At 39.1% G+C, this 15,015-nt stretch overlaps 1 protein-coding gene across 1 annotated transcript; it reads left to right on the top strand.

Moving 5' to 3' along the window:
* The first annotated feature begins 7,963 nt into the window (after nucleotides 1–7,963).
* On the top strand, nucleotides 7,964–12,552 carry LOC113579900 (cytochrome P450 1B1). Its single transcript, XM_027014122.2, has 4 exons — nucleotides 7,964–8,058; nucleotides 8,242–8,315; nucleotides 8,485–9,499; nucleotides 10,079–12,552. The coding sequence occupies exons 3-4, from the start codon at nucleotides 8,493–8,495 to the stop codon at nucleotides 10,632–10,634; spliced, it is 1,563 nt and encodes a 520-aa protein (XP_026869923.2). The 5' UTR covers nucleotides 7,964–8,058; nucleotides 8,242–8,315; nucleotides 8,485–8,492; the 3' UTR covers nucleotides 10,635–12,552.
* Nucleotides 12,553–15,015: the final 2,463 nt, after the last annotated feature.

Genomic DNA, 15,015 nt, shown 5'->3' with positions numbered 1-15,015 from the left:
ACATCAAAGCAGATGCCAAATTGCTTTTAGTGCTGATATAAAGTTAGATGTCATCAGCATAAAAAGAAAGCTCAAGCCAATTTTCCTAATGATCCGCTCTAAAGGTAACATATAAATATTAAACAGTAATACATCTTTGAGAGATGCTGTGATAAACCATTTTGAGTTTGAGATTTATTCCTACGTAATAAAAACTGTTGGAACAGTCAAAATGGTAAGATTTAAACCAAGTAGACACTGTACCAAGACAGACTGTTTCCCTTACTCTATAGAAACTGATCAAATCAAAGGCAGGACGTTAGCTCCCAAGTCCACCGAAACAAAATGACCATTCACGACCCTCACAAAGGCAGTTTCAGTGCTATGTCTAACTCAGAACCCAGACTGAAATAGTTCATTAAGTTTATACGGTATCAGATGTTCTTGGCATTGTGCCAAAACAACATTCTCAAGGACTTCAGCTTAGAAAAAACATAATAAAATAATTCACTAATATCACACAATGTAATATTAGTTAATGTAGCACTGTGGTGCAAAACCCTGTTCTGAGAGGGCAGAAGTCCAGTGTGGTTCAGTGTTTGACCTGCTTAAACACACCTGATTCAACTCATCAATCAATTGCCTGGTTCAGTAGGTGTGTCTGAACAGAGCAATAACCAGATTTTGCTGGACTGGCTCTCCAGTCTATCAGCTGAATCCTCCTATAAGCAATTTCTATACCATGTTGAAAGACCTATAGTATATGCATGTAATTTAGTAGTCTTATCATTTTAGAATTAAACACCATGTGAAATATTCTCTGCTATTCAGACATTACAGGAAGAGGTCTTAAATTCCTGTGCTGGCCTGTGGGGGAATGCCAGGAATTCACAATGATATACCGCTATGCTGTGAGAAAGCAAGATTAATATATGATATGATAATAACAACTGTTCTTAGAAAAGATGGTAACGTGGCTGTCATAAACCACATTATGGTTAAAGTTTCTTTAGTAGTTTGGTTTCCCTAATAATGGAATCACATACATTGTTTACAAATACATTTCAGAACTCCTGTAACAAACGGTAAAGTGTGAACCCTGATTCGAGGCTTAAACGCAGCCATTATGGTGATTTATGGGACTTATTAAGGTAAGCGCACATGCACATTCGGAAGAGGAGTGCACTAAGGGCTGAGCTTCATCCCCCAGTTCTTTTAGTGGAAGCAGACAAACTGAACACATGGCCACAGGGCAAACACACCACGTGGCCCAGTCACGCACAAGCACTTCATCATAAGGGTGACTTCAGACGAATACCACCGAAATACTCTGAGCTCACTGCTTTGCGTGCGACTGATAGGGCATGCACACACGCACAGCCACACACACACACACACACAAGCACACACACACGCACCCCCACATAGCAGGCTTAAGACCTGTCTTTCTTTACAGGTTTGACAGTGCTCAGTATGTTCAATACTTATATCATCAACTGTTTTTTACAACTACTCCTTCATTATGAACTCCTAATATAATAATAATAATATAAAGAAATGTAAAGCTTTTACATTCCCAAATATAAAGGAGCTTTTTTCTGTAATTAGGAAGGAATGCTAGCAGCATATTTTGCCCCCTCCTCTGTGGTTTATGAGAAGATATTAGTCATATGGGTGTAATGAACTGAATTTATGACGTTAAAGGAAGCAGATCTGCCTAACGTACCGTACAAGTACCAACATAACTTGAACACACACACAGAGTGAAATCCATTGCATTATCAACACAAACGTACAACAGGAAACAGTGCATAGATCATCATTTTGATATTAAGTATTTGTTGTCTAGATATCTATTCTTTCTAAATGAATAGTGCCATGGCATATACGTGCATCTGTCTGCAGTATGGCTTTTGAAGATAAGGAGCATTACATGTCTGCATAGTTCACAGAACTGTGGGGCACCACTGCCCTTCCACCCTGAGGTGATCATGTGAAACACAGCACACACCTACTGTCACTTACTTCCTCAAAGACATGAAGTGATTAAGGGTTACGTAATGTGGGTACTGGCTACACCAGTGCAGATGCAGGCAGGAAAGTCTCGCCTGACTGCACCCCTGGCTGCCAGTGTGCAGCTCATGCAGAGGAAGCATGCACTTCTCAGACCGCTCACACACATAATAGGCATGAACGTGGGAATGTCCCATGAACTTCTTGGGCATCCCACCTCCTCACCGTACAGTGTGCACTCATTAACTAATTGTGTTGAGCCTGCAGGATGTTGACATGCCTTAGTTAGAAGAGGCATTAATTGTGCAAACACACATCTTTCGCCACTGATTCTTTATTGCGTGACAAGCTCCAGTGGCTGCTGGCAAATACGTGAGAAATGCTGCAGTCTTTAAAAGCCAAGTGAGATAAAGCCAGTGCTTGCCTTGCACCATAAAAGGGATCACTGTGTCTGCCTCAGTTCACATGCATTAATAGGACAGACAGAAATTAACTATCAATTACACAAATATGTCCATGTTAAACAATATAATGAAGTATTTATGACACAGAGGTTTGTATGGTTAATTACTAGCTTCTCCATTACTAGCATTACACTGGGGTATTTCCCATTTATATGCCCTTTACACTGGGGTATTTCCCATTTATATGCCCTTTACACGGGGTATTTCCCATTTATATACCCTTTACACTGGGGTATTTCCCATTTATTTGCCCTTTACACTGGGGTATTTCACATTTCTATGCCCTTTACACGGGGTATTTCACATTTATATACCCTTTACACTGGGGTATTTCCCATTTATATGCCCTTTACACTGGGGTATTTCCCATTTATATACTCTTTACACTGGGGTATTTCCCATTTATATGCTCTTTACACTGGGGTATTTCCCATTTATATGCTCTTTACCCTGGGGTATTTCCCATTTATATGCTCTTTACACTGGGGTATTTCCCATTTATATGCTCTTTACACTGGGGTATTTCCCATTTATATACTCTTTACACTGGGGTATTTCCCATTTATATGCCCTTTTCAGCAATATGTTATTTAAAGAATAAAAGTGATTGAACATTTACTTGTTTTGAAGCACTTATATATTTATAAAAAGTAGCCTTGCTTTCCAATGCCATTTCCTTCATTAAAAAATTAGCTTCAAAGTTACTGTTTTAGGAAAAACAACAACCTTTCAACCCAAGAAACAACAGTGAAGCAAAAAAGAATAACAAATAAGGGAAGTGAAAATATATTAGGTTTTAACCCGATACTGCAGGTCCACTGTTAATGATAAATAGAGGAAAAATTAAAAATAGAATATTATGCATAGTACTGTGTGTGACATTTTTATGAAGCAGGAGTGAAATGTGAGTGCAAAAAAAGGTTTATTCAGAAACAGTTTACAAAGTAAAGAGGAAAAAAGAGCAAAGAGGTCATGGCTTGCTCAGTCCGTTGGTAGACTCGGATGTGGCGTTTAAATAAAAGGACAGAGAATAAGGCCCTTGCGTGTAATGATTTAATAATCTGGCGCTTGGGTTCAGGGGCGTGGCTGAGGGTGGTGATTGACATGTGGGGCCTGTGCAGTGTGTTGACTGGATGCTGGCTGTAGCATGTCACATCAAAATGTACAGTATATTTGGGATCAAAACATACCTTCATCATTTACCTTTATCAAAAATTATGCATGAAATTCTAAAAATTCCATTTAGATGTAAACGTAGCCGGACACACTTAATATGAAAAAATATACTTGTACTGAGAGTTTACATTCTTGTAGACATTTTTATTAGTTTTCAGAAATTTTAGAATGAATTAATTTACTCAGTACCTTCCGAAGGAAGTCAATGATCCATCCATCTTTACAATTTAGGCCAATCTCTATTTGTAATGTAGAAAAGAGTCACCACCATTCACCAACATTGCTGTTATTTTTTTCTGAAAAAGCATTTTCGTAAATGTCTGAATTAAACATGAATGAATTCTCTGCTTCTTGTAAATACTCAGATATCATTTTCTCTGGTCAAAAAACTTTGTCATATTCAGTTTGTTACTTCATAGCCACACACACCAAAATGACAACTGGATTACTGTTATTCAAAATTCTGGCTATTCAAATCATGGCAATGTGGTAATGCTAGTGATGTACACAGACTATCTAGTGAAAGAAGCCTAATAAATCCCTAGGTAAGAACATATCAGCAGAGAATGGAAAATGGTTCTGGTGTAGTCCTATTAAACTGCCCATTAAGCTGTATTTTTGTAAAGTACGGGGCGTTGAGGAGAGTCATGCTTGAATGAGCGTGCGGTTCATGTTACGCTGTAGCAGATAACACTAACAAAGTCGCATAGCGATGGGATCGCACACTGAATGGGTTACACACCCTCGACGTCTCTTCTCCACACGCAATCTCCTTTCAGTGTGGGTGCGCTGCATTGAGCGCGATTATCTGCGGTTAAATTACACACGGGAATGGCAAGATAAACCCCAAAGAGCCTGCTGTATTTTAGTGATACAAAGTTTAATCATTTCGATGTGATAGTCTATTAGTTCATTCATTACCTATAAAATTCGAAGCAAAGGCATTAAAAACATTTATGCGTTTTCCTCAGGTAGGGGTCCTTCGTAGTCCATTTCAAGGTCCCCCCCCACCCGCAGCCGGCACAGACGCCCGTGCACGCCACACCTGTGGTGCCGATGTCGGGGTCGACTCTGCTGCTGTCCGTGGTACTGAACAATACTGAGGTGGGTGGCGATGCTGCTGGCGTCTGGACAGACGGAAGACCGGGTAGATGCAATTTACTCCGTTAACCTCTTAGACCCTGTAAGCACACAGTAACGATGACTGTTGCCTCCATTTCTTAACTTACTGTAGGCTTTTGGCAAGCTTCTGACTTTATAACAATCACTTAGTAAACATTTGGCATAGTTTACAACTAGTAGTGCACTCTTCCAGCAGTTACCACACCATGTACCACACCATAGCGATCTTAATTTTGCTAATCTCAGTCATAAATTAAAACAGGAGAGCGCTGGCGAAGGTGGAGGGTACGGTGGCCGGGAGGAAACATCGCGCTGCAAATGAAACCAAACTGCCATACAACTGCTCAAAATATATTCACCAAAATGACAACGCTTGTGCTACATTTCACAAACGCGAAAACACGTAACAACTTCAGAAACGATGCAAATCCAGTCACAACACAACGGAAATGTCGTTTTCGGAGACACGAGAAGAGGATGGACAAACGAACAGCAAGCGAAAGGTCATTTATATTCACGATTACCACGGTTTTTGGTATATGGTAACCTACAGAATGAACATGCCTGCGTGTTTCTCTTGCTGGGTTGTAAAGAACGCTGATAAAACTAAATTTCGTTTAACGCAAATATAAACCCGACCCTGCCAGTAAATAACTAGCAACCCACATTTAGTGTTATTTTTAGTGTTATAATCCAGTTCAACCTAATGAGATACTGTCTAATACAACTCCGTTTCTGTCTATATACCCACACACCTACATTTGGTGTTACTGATTTAATTGTAGGTCATTGTGGCAGACCAATAAACCCTTAATCTTGAACGAAAACGTAGCCTATGCTACAAATGAGTAACACACTCTGAATAGAGCTAGCTAGATAACTAGGTGCATGAAGACAAACTTAAATGTTGTGTTAAATGGGATTTTTATTTTTGTTTTATTTAATTTTTTACTTAGCAAATGTAAATATGAGAATGCAGAGCATGATTGTGCAGTTGCTCATTTTATACACAATATAACCATATAACAGTGGTAATGGTAAATATTATTCTTCATCATCTCCTCGGTACCGCTGAATGCAGAGTTCGGACACTTCCGTTTTTTGTGGCTGGATTTGCGACGTTTCTGAAATTGCATTTTTTTTTTTTTAAATTGCAGCAAAAATGTAGCGCGCGTGTTTTCACTTTGATAAAATACTTTGTGTAAGTGCAGCGCGGTAGGTCTTCACGGGCGTTTAAAAAAAAGCTCTGCAAGCAGAGAAGAAAATAGAAATAGAATATTTTACCACTGGATTGTATATATTGTATACTGTCAGACGTTCGCATGTTTGTTTCTGTTATTTTGTAAATGAAAACTAAAGTATCAAAACCCCAATACATTCTGATTTGTTGTATCTCATCTAGGTTTTGTAGAAGCTTTGTTCTGCAAACCACAATCACTGAATTATCAAAGACCGAAGGAGACTATCAAGTGCATGGGGGACATCTATTCGTCTGTCTGTAACAGAGTATAGTTGGTTAAATTGATTTGGAAAGTCTACACAACTTTACAATTATAAGCAGCAAAGCAGCCTTATAGGGGCAAACGCTATCGTATATTTGGTTTCGTCTTTGTTAGGCTAAATGTCTACCGGGCTCTTATTTAGGCTACGTGTTCCAAATCAGATCAACACAATAGGCCTCCCCACCCGAAATACGAACTGGATTTAATACCTGCAAACATTATACTTTATTTTTAAAGCAGTAATCATATTTATTTAGGCAATTAAGTTTTATTTTGTTTGTTAATAGTTTGTTTTGTCCTAGTCCACAAGAAAAACAACAACAACAACAACACTGGTTAATAAAGATTTTTTCCCCACAAAATACCTGTCTCTTATGTATTTTTGACAACACTGAATCCAAATGTAATTTCAGAATTTCTCTGTGACTCAGAGTTTTTCCACACAATACTCGCATTACATTATGTAAACTATGGAAAAGCGGTACCAAGGAAAGCGGAGGACCTCTAAATTGCAGATTATTGCTGAACACTGAAGAGGGATGTTCCCAAAACTAAATATAGCCGAAAATCGCACGTCTGTATATACTTTAAATGTACAGCCACACGTATGAATACAGAATAGGCCTACATACTTACTATAAAATTTAGTTGCTGTCACTTAAAAATGCTGATAGAAAAGTCATAAAACAGATTTCAGTGCAGCGTAAAAAGCAATATAAGTTCCAGATATATTATTTTGTTGCCCAGACTAATAAAACTTTTTGGACAAAACTGCAATCGTGCTACCATAGAACATGAATGCAGGAATAAAACTGCATCCGTGTAATAATAATAACAACAATAACAACAACAACAATAATAATAACGACAATTACAGTTTAAGTCAACTTGATATTCATCCATTGGATAGGTCGGATTAGATATTTTGTGCTCAGTAGCCTACACTACAAAGTAATAATTGGTCGGTAACATCTTTTGGTTGACACTAAAGGGTCATTTTACATAGGACAATATAACATGGGCCTATAGACTATTCTTAGGAATAGTCAGCCAGGAAATGTATATAAAAGAGACTAGACAAGCTTTAGTTTTCTGTAGAACAACAGAACTACTTAAAACATATAAAGCCAAAAAACGTCAATTTTGACGCCCAGTTGCTTGTTTTTTTAAAACAAAGTGCTCAAGGCAATCCGTTTTATCTTGCCGAATAAAACACAATTCGAATTAAGATACCAAGTTCTAACTTTTGTTTTGTTTTGACCTGCTACCTTAGTTTTACGAGAGCAACTCTCACTCGCCATGTTTCTATGGGGATACTTTAACGCGACCTTAAAAGTGACAGCACCTTGAGTTGTGGAGCAGAGTCCCCTCACTGAACTCAGCGTACTGTGACCGATTACTGAGGCCGCGCGCTGCTGAGGCCGCACTCCTCACGGGAGGCACGAGAGGCAAACATTTTCACAAGTATCCGCTCGCGCGTCCTTGAGTGTCCCTGAGACTGCGGTGTGTGTGTGTGTGTGTGTGGAGTTGGAGGGGGGAGAGAGAGAGAGAGAGAGAGAGAGAGAGAGAGAGAGAGAGAGAGAGAGAGAGAGAGAGAGAGAGAGAGAGAGAGAGAGAGAGAGGAGGAGGCGAAACACTATATGTAATAGACTAGCTGACGAGCTACAATGTTATTCGCCAGTTGATGTTAGTTCTTATGATAAATCACTTTACTCCGCTACCGCCAGCACCACTGGAGCTGGGCTTGGCGCAGAAGCTGAGCGGTCGGAGCGCCTCCGTGTCTACAGAGACAGCATGTCCCAGTAAGTGTGTTCGGTGTTTGGGAGCACTGACTTAATACCATTTTCTGCTAAAGTAAATATTTTGGCGGAAATTATTAGCGTGACAATACAAGGGAACGGACTTGCATTTTGGTGTTTTTTTTTCCCACAAAGCACTACTAGTAAAACTTACACGTCGCGTCTTAGTTCACGTTTTCTCTGCAGAGACCTTTCAGTTTTCTAGACTGCTCCAAAGTGACCACAACCTTTTCTTGACTGGAACAACTACAAAGGAACAGGTAAACTGATGCTTACAGTTTTTAAACGACATCGTTTTTGCGTTTTTGGTAGATGCCATTTTGTAGCTGCTTTGTAAAAGTTTAACAGATTGACTGATCTGGCATTCAATTAAAGGGAAAAATCATTAAGAATATGAGATGCAATAATTGATCAGATCATTTTTCATAGGTAATGCAATGGATTTATCAAGAATTATTGCGGTCTACACCCAGTTATCGACGTTGAGTATCTTACTGGTATCGGTAGCTGTTCTGGTGGGAATACACTTCTTGTCCTGTCTCCTGCAACACTGGAGCGCGCAGAGTTTACCGGGACCTTTTCCCTGGCCGATCATCGGGAACGCCGCACAACTCGGAAATACACCTCACATTTATTTCTCTAAAATGGCTCGGAAATATGGTGATGTATTTCAAATCAAACTTGGGAGCAAACCTGTAGTAGTACTCAATGGCGACACTATCAGACAAGCCCTCATCACAAAGGGAGCAGATTTTGCGGGGAGGCCAGATTTTGAATCTTTTAAATGCATTTCGGAGGGCAGAAGCATGGCTTTTGGCAATTACAGTGAGCACTGGAAGTTGCACCGAAAAGTTGCCCAAACCACACTGCGGACTTTCTCAACTAGGAACATCCATACCAAGCAAACTTTTGAGAACCACGTCGTTAGTGAAGTAAAGGAACTGATCCACCTCTTTTTGCGCAAAACTCAGAAAACGAAATATTTCCCGCCACACCATTACTTGGTGGTTTCTATTGCAAACATCATGAGCGCAGTGTGCTTCGGTAATAGATACTCGTACGACAACTTCGAGTTTCAGCAGGTGGTTGGAAGAAATGATAAATTTACAAAGACTGTGGGGGCCGGAAGCATCGTGGATGTGATGCCTTGGCTTCAGTATTTCCCAAATCCCGTAAAAACATTGTATGGACAATTTAAAGAGCTAAACATTGAGTTTTCCGAATTTATTCGTGCGAAAGTTGTCGAGCATCGAAAGACTATTGAGTCGAACATAATCCGTGACATGACTGACGCCTTCATCGCTGCACTAGACAGGGGTTTGGTTGGCGCGCCTGGGGTCTGTCTGGATAAGGAGTATGTGACACCAACTATTGGGGATATCTTCGGTGCAAGCCAAGATACACTATCCACAGCCGTCCAATGGATTATTCTTGTGCTCGTCAGGTAATGTTTTGTCAAAATATGTAAAATATAGAGTAATATGATGCAGTACTGAAAGGTTGATATTCCTTGCAACTATTCGGTTTTCCTAAAGCCAACGTTTAAAATGTTAAATCGCAGAACGTCGTCTACTGCAACGTTTTTATTGAGTAGCCGCTAAAAAGTATAAAGTGATATTTAGTGTGCGTTCAATGTACTTATAAGCTAAAGCTCTCCTCTGACGAAAGACTTTGGCTAACCCCGTGTTCAGATCGCCTTCTAAGAACACGCATGCATTTCCTAGAGCGCGCGTTTCACTGCGCGGAAAGCTATTACGTAATCACTAGACACACTGTCAGAGGAGTACTAAAACCAGACACCCCACCGCACTGGGACCAGGAGAACACACTCTATGTACCATATACACGGAATGAACCAGTGCAGTACTGCGATTGTGCTAAGAAATGTTATTTTATGGTCAGGTTCATCGGTGGGACACAGCACTGCACAGTTTAGTTTCTGCATCTTTACCATATGTTAATCTTATGATCTTATCGCATAGATCTTTATCAGATGAATAATGTGCTTCATTCCATGCAACAGGTATCCAGACCTTCAGAAAAGACTTCAGGAGGAAGTAGACAAAGTAGTGGGCAGGAGTCGTCTGCCCACCATCCAAGACCAGCCTCATCTCCCGTACATCATGTCCCTCATCTACGAGGTGATGCGATTCACCAGTTTCATCCCTCTGACAATCCCCCACTGCACGACCACCGACACCTCCATCAAAGGATACCCAATCGCCAAAGGCACTGTGGTGTTCATCAATCAGTGGTCCCTGAACCATGACCCCAACAAATGGGACCAGCCAGAACTATTCAACCCAGTACGTTTCCTGGATAACCACGGGGCACTAAATAAAGACCTAACCAGCAGTGTGCTGATCTTCTCTACAGGAAAGCGGAAGTGTATCGGAGAGGAATTGTCCAAAATGCTGCTTTTCCTTTTCACGACACTCCTGGCGCACCAGTGTGACTTTACGGTGGAGAAGCCACCCCCTATGGACTACATGTACGGGCTGACTCTGAAGCCCAATGAGTTCCAAGTGGCTGTCACTTTGCGTGAAAAATCCAAATTTGTCTCGCAGGTCATCCAATAACGTCTCCCACAGTGAACACAAACAATGAGATCATGAACAGCAGCACAACACAATCAAAAAACAAACAAGAAAAAAAAAAAAAAAGTACTATATGTAAAATGAAGGCAACATAATGTACAGTAAACAGTAAAGTAAATCTTATAGCATATACCTGTACCAGCAGGTGAAAGATAACATAGGCATGTCTTAACATATTAATATATTTCTGAATAGACTATACTCAGACAAAACATTTTGATTGACAATGTATGTTGCATCACCTAGGACTATACTAACAAGATATTTGCTAAATTCAGATTGTGTAACTATATCAGCACTGAAAATTAATTTGCAGTTCTTTACAACTTATAGGGGAGATAAAGCCAAACCCAGATCCATGTGACTCAGTGTAAATGGGTCCAAAATACTCCTTTCTGCTTGAAAAGTCTGCTGTTTGTTCTAAAATCAGAAGATATGTTTTTTGAGTCTTTTTTTCCATTCAGATGACAGCACCTCCACATGGAAAATAGTTAATCTATTTATCTATGAACAAAGCACTTTACATAATTTGTCTGATTAGCAGTTAAGTTTTTGCAACTTAGTGTTTATTCTCAGTGCTGACTAGCTGAGATGGTCACAAACAGTCCATTGTCCTTGCCTTACTTTGAACTCCATTTCCTTAGGTGTAATCCTGCTAGCAAAGTCCATACTTTAGCCTTCGTTTAGCAAAAATAGCTGGAAAGACTAATATGTAGTAACAAGTATTTGTATACAAGTTAGAATGTATGAAAGAGTTCATAAAATAGACATATAAAAAGTGTAGATGAATGGATCTTTAAGAGTTATTTCATATTTAATTAGGGTTTGAAAACATCTGTTTAGTGAACACTAAACTAGAACCTGCTTAGTTTGATGAATGCTGCATGAACAGAGACAGCACCCTCAGCAACTGGATATGCTCTTGACTTATCAATAGGGAATAGAAATTGCAACATTGGGTACTTGGCAGGCTGAATTATAACAATAGATTTAAAAGTGCATAAATTGGGAAAACTCCTCATGCAAGTGTTTGGTTTTATCCAACACACAATTTTCTCAAATGTTCAGTGCATTCAAAATGTAACATAAGCTGTTAATACTTTTTAAAATAATCTCTGCACCTTTGGATGAAATATAAGATACTCAGGGTACATATGACCATATCGTATGTGAAGACTGACCAGACAATAGGCAGTGTTTCCCGTCTTATCTAAACGTCATCTTCACATTAAAAACTAGCAGGGGAGAATCTCAGGGCTTGCTAACATGTATATACATTACACATGATCAATTTTTAGACATTTCTCATAACTGATCCACAACAAAATTTTAATATTGTAAGAGATCTATATTAATATTAAAAGCTATATTAGGCCAGTGACATTTAGTAAAATTATTATTTTCCTGACATTTAGTACATGATGCGTTTGTTTATTTTGCATTTTGTAAGTCAAACATGTATTGTATTTTTCTACTATATGTAATTGAGTTTTGCCTGTTTTGACAAAATACAATGTACACAGTTGATGGCTCATGTTTAAAGATTACTTAAACATCAAAGGCAACTTCCACGATGAATACCATAAACAATATCACAATGTTTAGTGTTTCTGAACCTGAGCTGATCACATAGAGACCTAATTTATACTGAAAGTACTGAAATAATTAAATAGACTATTTATACTGTTGATTAGCTTGAGCCATGTTTTTAAACTTAAATCAGCCCACCCATGAAATATGGTAAAACTATGATTACACCTTCATTTGTTTGTGCCCTAGTGACAGCTAATATACATCACGTTCAGAGCTGAGCTGTTACTTTGAACATGCCTGCAGAGCTTGTATTTAATAACTCTGTGCAGAGTGGCTGAGAGGAGAGCGAGGTGTTTAGGACAGACCTGCACTGTAGCTTATCTTGGTCCCCCAGCACATCCCATTCTTGATCAGCCAGAGGCCTGTAGCTAGGCAGCCAGTCTGAGTGCGTGACAACTTCAGATAGAGCCAGCTGATTACTGACACACCAACACCCCACGCACGCGTGCCTCCGCCAAACCCGGAGAAGAAAAGCAAAAATGCAAACACTTTCTTTGCTGTTCTGAGACCAGAAATTATGTCGAGAACAAAGACTGAAAGGATGCTCTGCATTATAAGCAAAAATATCTTACGTAGTTTTGGACAGAGAGTTCGAACTATCAACTCAAAACACAAAAACATCAGGCAACAGCAGAAAGTCTACACTCATATACAGACAGCTAACAATCACTGGACTGTTAACAGTCTCGAAGGGGCGTGGCTAACCGTTAACATGACTGGATGAGATAGACACTCATGGAACATGCAGGAAAGATTGCAAGCATCTGGCACTGCAGTCCTTATGGGTTATTCCCATGGCACAGTGCAGGGTCTCTAAGCCCTGACTCTAAGCACACATTTGATCACTCGCACATAGAGGCCATCATTAGCAATCCTCGTCAGAGAAGAACAACAACTGTGAACACACACATTGCCTGCAAGTTTGCTTTTAGTATGAAGCCCACTGGCACGACTGCATGCATAAGTGACTTACTTTTTGATAATAACTATTACATTTCATTGCAAATTATTTTGCTCCTATTAGTAATATATCTACCCTTTCTATGTTCATTTTGAAGAGCTGTCTGATTCCATGATATAAAACATTAAAATATTCAAACAGCAAAGACTAAAGTTTGTGACTAAAGCTGCTCAGGTTTCTAGCATGGACAGGTCTGTGCACTGATGGAAGTTTCCAGTACCCTGCTGAGCTCCACCGCTGCTGTGTAAAGCATGCATAAGCCAACAGCAAAGTCAACCCATGAGGTACCACTAAAATAGTAGTCAACTTTCCACAAATTTTGGTATATTCTGCAAAAACAATATCTTAGATGTCTGAAGACGTCTTACTGATGATTGTCAAGAGAGCAGCATTAATCCTAATAAATTAATATAAAAATCCTGTTGGGATTAGAACACCAGACCTTTGAGCTGATGTGAGAACTGGACTTAGCAGGTGAAAACATTTCAACTTTTGATGAAAAGTAGTGATTTAAAATCAGTTTAGGGCTGAAATAAAACACACAAAAAGCAGCGCAGGAGATTAGCCTGGCTGAGCCCAGCTTTGACAAGGATCAACTCAGGCTCTTTTGAAGCACTATCCAAACTTGCAGTCACATGGGAAACGCGGTTGTGCAGATGTGAAAGGGTCACTTCCCTTTGGAAGCTGCAGATAGATGACGATGACCTTCTCTCTGCATTCCCTGTAATGAGTTTCAGTTTCAGTTCAGTTTCCACTGCTTGACAGTGAGGCAGAAAGAGGGAGTGCAACAGGAGAGAGCTCTCCGGCCTTAAAAAAGCTCTTCCTTCCTTTTGTGTTTTTTTTTTTCTGGACATGAATATTCTCCTGATGGGTACCACCAGTGCAGACTTGATTTTCACCATCAGTTAGAGCTTCCCTGGAGCAACAAAGGAAACTGGGTCTTTTTTCCTCTGGGGCAGGAGGGAATTTATTTATGATGGTTTTATGATGACATTCCACTGCAAATGACAAAATGAAATGAACTCATGTCTACAAACTCCAAGTTTTACTGGTCACCGTGACACCGTGACACTAAACCCCAGAGTAGAGCCTTCTCTACCCATTTCAATGGTACTATGTAAAGAATAGCACATATAATAAAGTATTATCTTTTATATATATATATATATATATATATATATATATATATATATATATATATATATATATATATATATATAAATAAAAATGTGTGTGCGTGTATGTACAACTCATCAGCAATACACAGTACAGACTGTGAAATTTGTATGGGAACCCTTTAGATTACAGTTCTAGATTATAACATATGATACATTTATATCTCTGGATCAGAAAAGCACATTCTTAAAAGACAAGAAAATCATATCATACCATGAATAATATGAGGAATCCATCCATAACGGGGTCATATACTCCTCACTATCTTTGGTATACCTAAAACAACTGTAGTGTCTGACAAAATTGTAGTCATATAAATAACTACAAAAAAAGGAATATGCCTCTAACCATTAAAATAGTTTTTAGCAAGTCCTTAAAATTAAAATTATGATATTTCCAAATGGTTGTGTATTCATATAATTCTTGACAAAGGAAAACATTTATCAGAGCAAATATTGTAGACTATTACTTTTTACAAATTATATGAAAGGAATAAGGGATCTAATAGTGTGAGATGCAATGTACACCTAGCATCTCGTTTTCATCAGTGGACTATAGAAAGTATGTGTACATTTTATTTCGTAATTTTTATTTTATTTCAGTGCTGTTTTGGGGTGGTGCCAGTTTTCTTTC

This window comes from Electrophorus electricus, chromosome 11, assembly GCF_013358815.1.
Source record: "Electrophorus electricus isolate fEleEle1 chromosome 11, fEleEle1.pri, whole genome shotgun sequence".
In the NCBI taxonomy this organism is placed as follows: domain Eukaryota; kingdom Metazoa; phylum Chordata; class Actinopteri; order Gymnotiformes; family Gymnotidae; genus Electrophorus; species Electrophorus electricus.
Note: the sequence above shows the minus strand (reverse complement) of the source record. Positions and strands in the feature narration are given on the sequence as shown.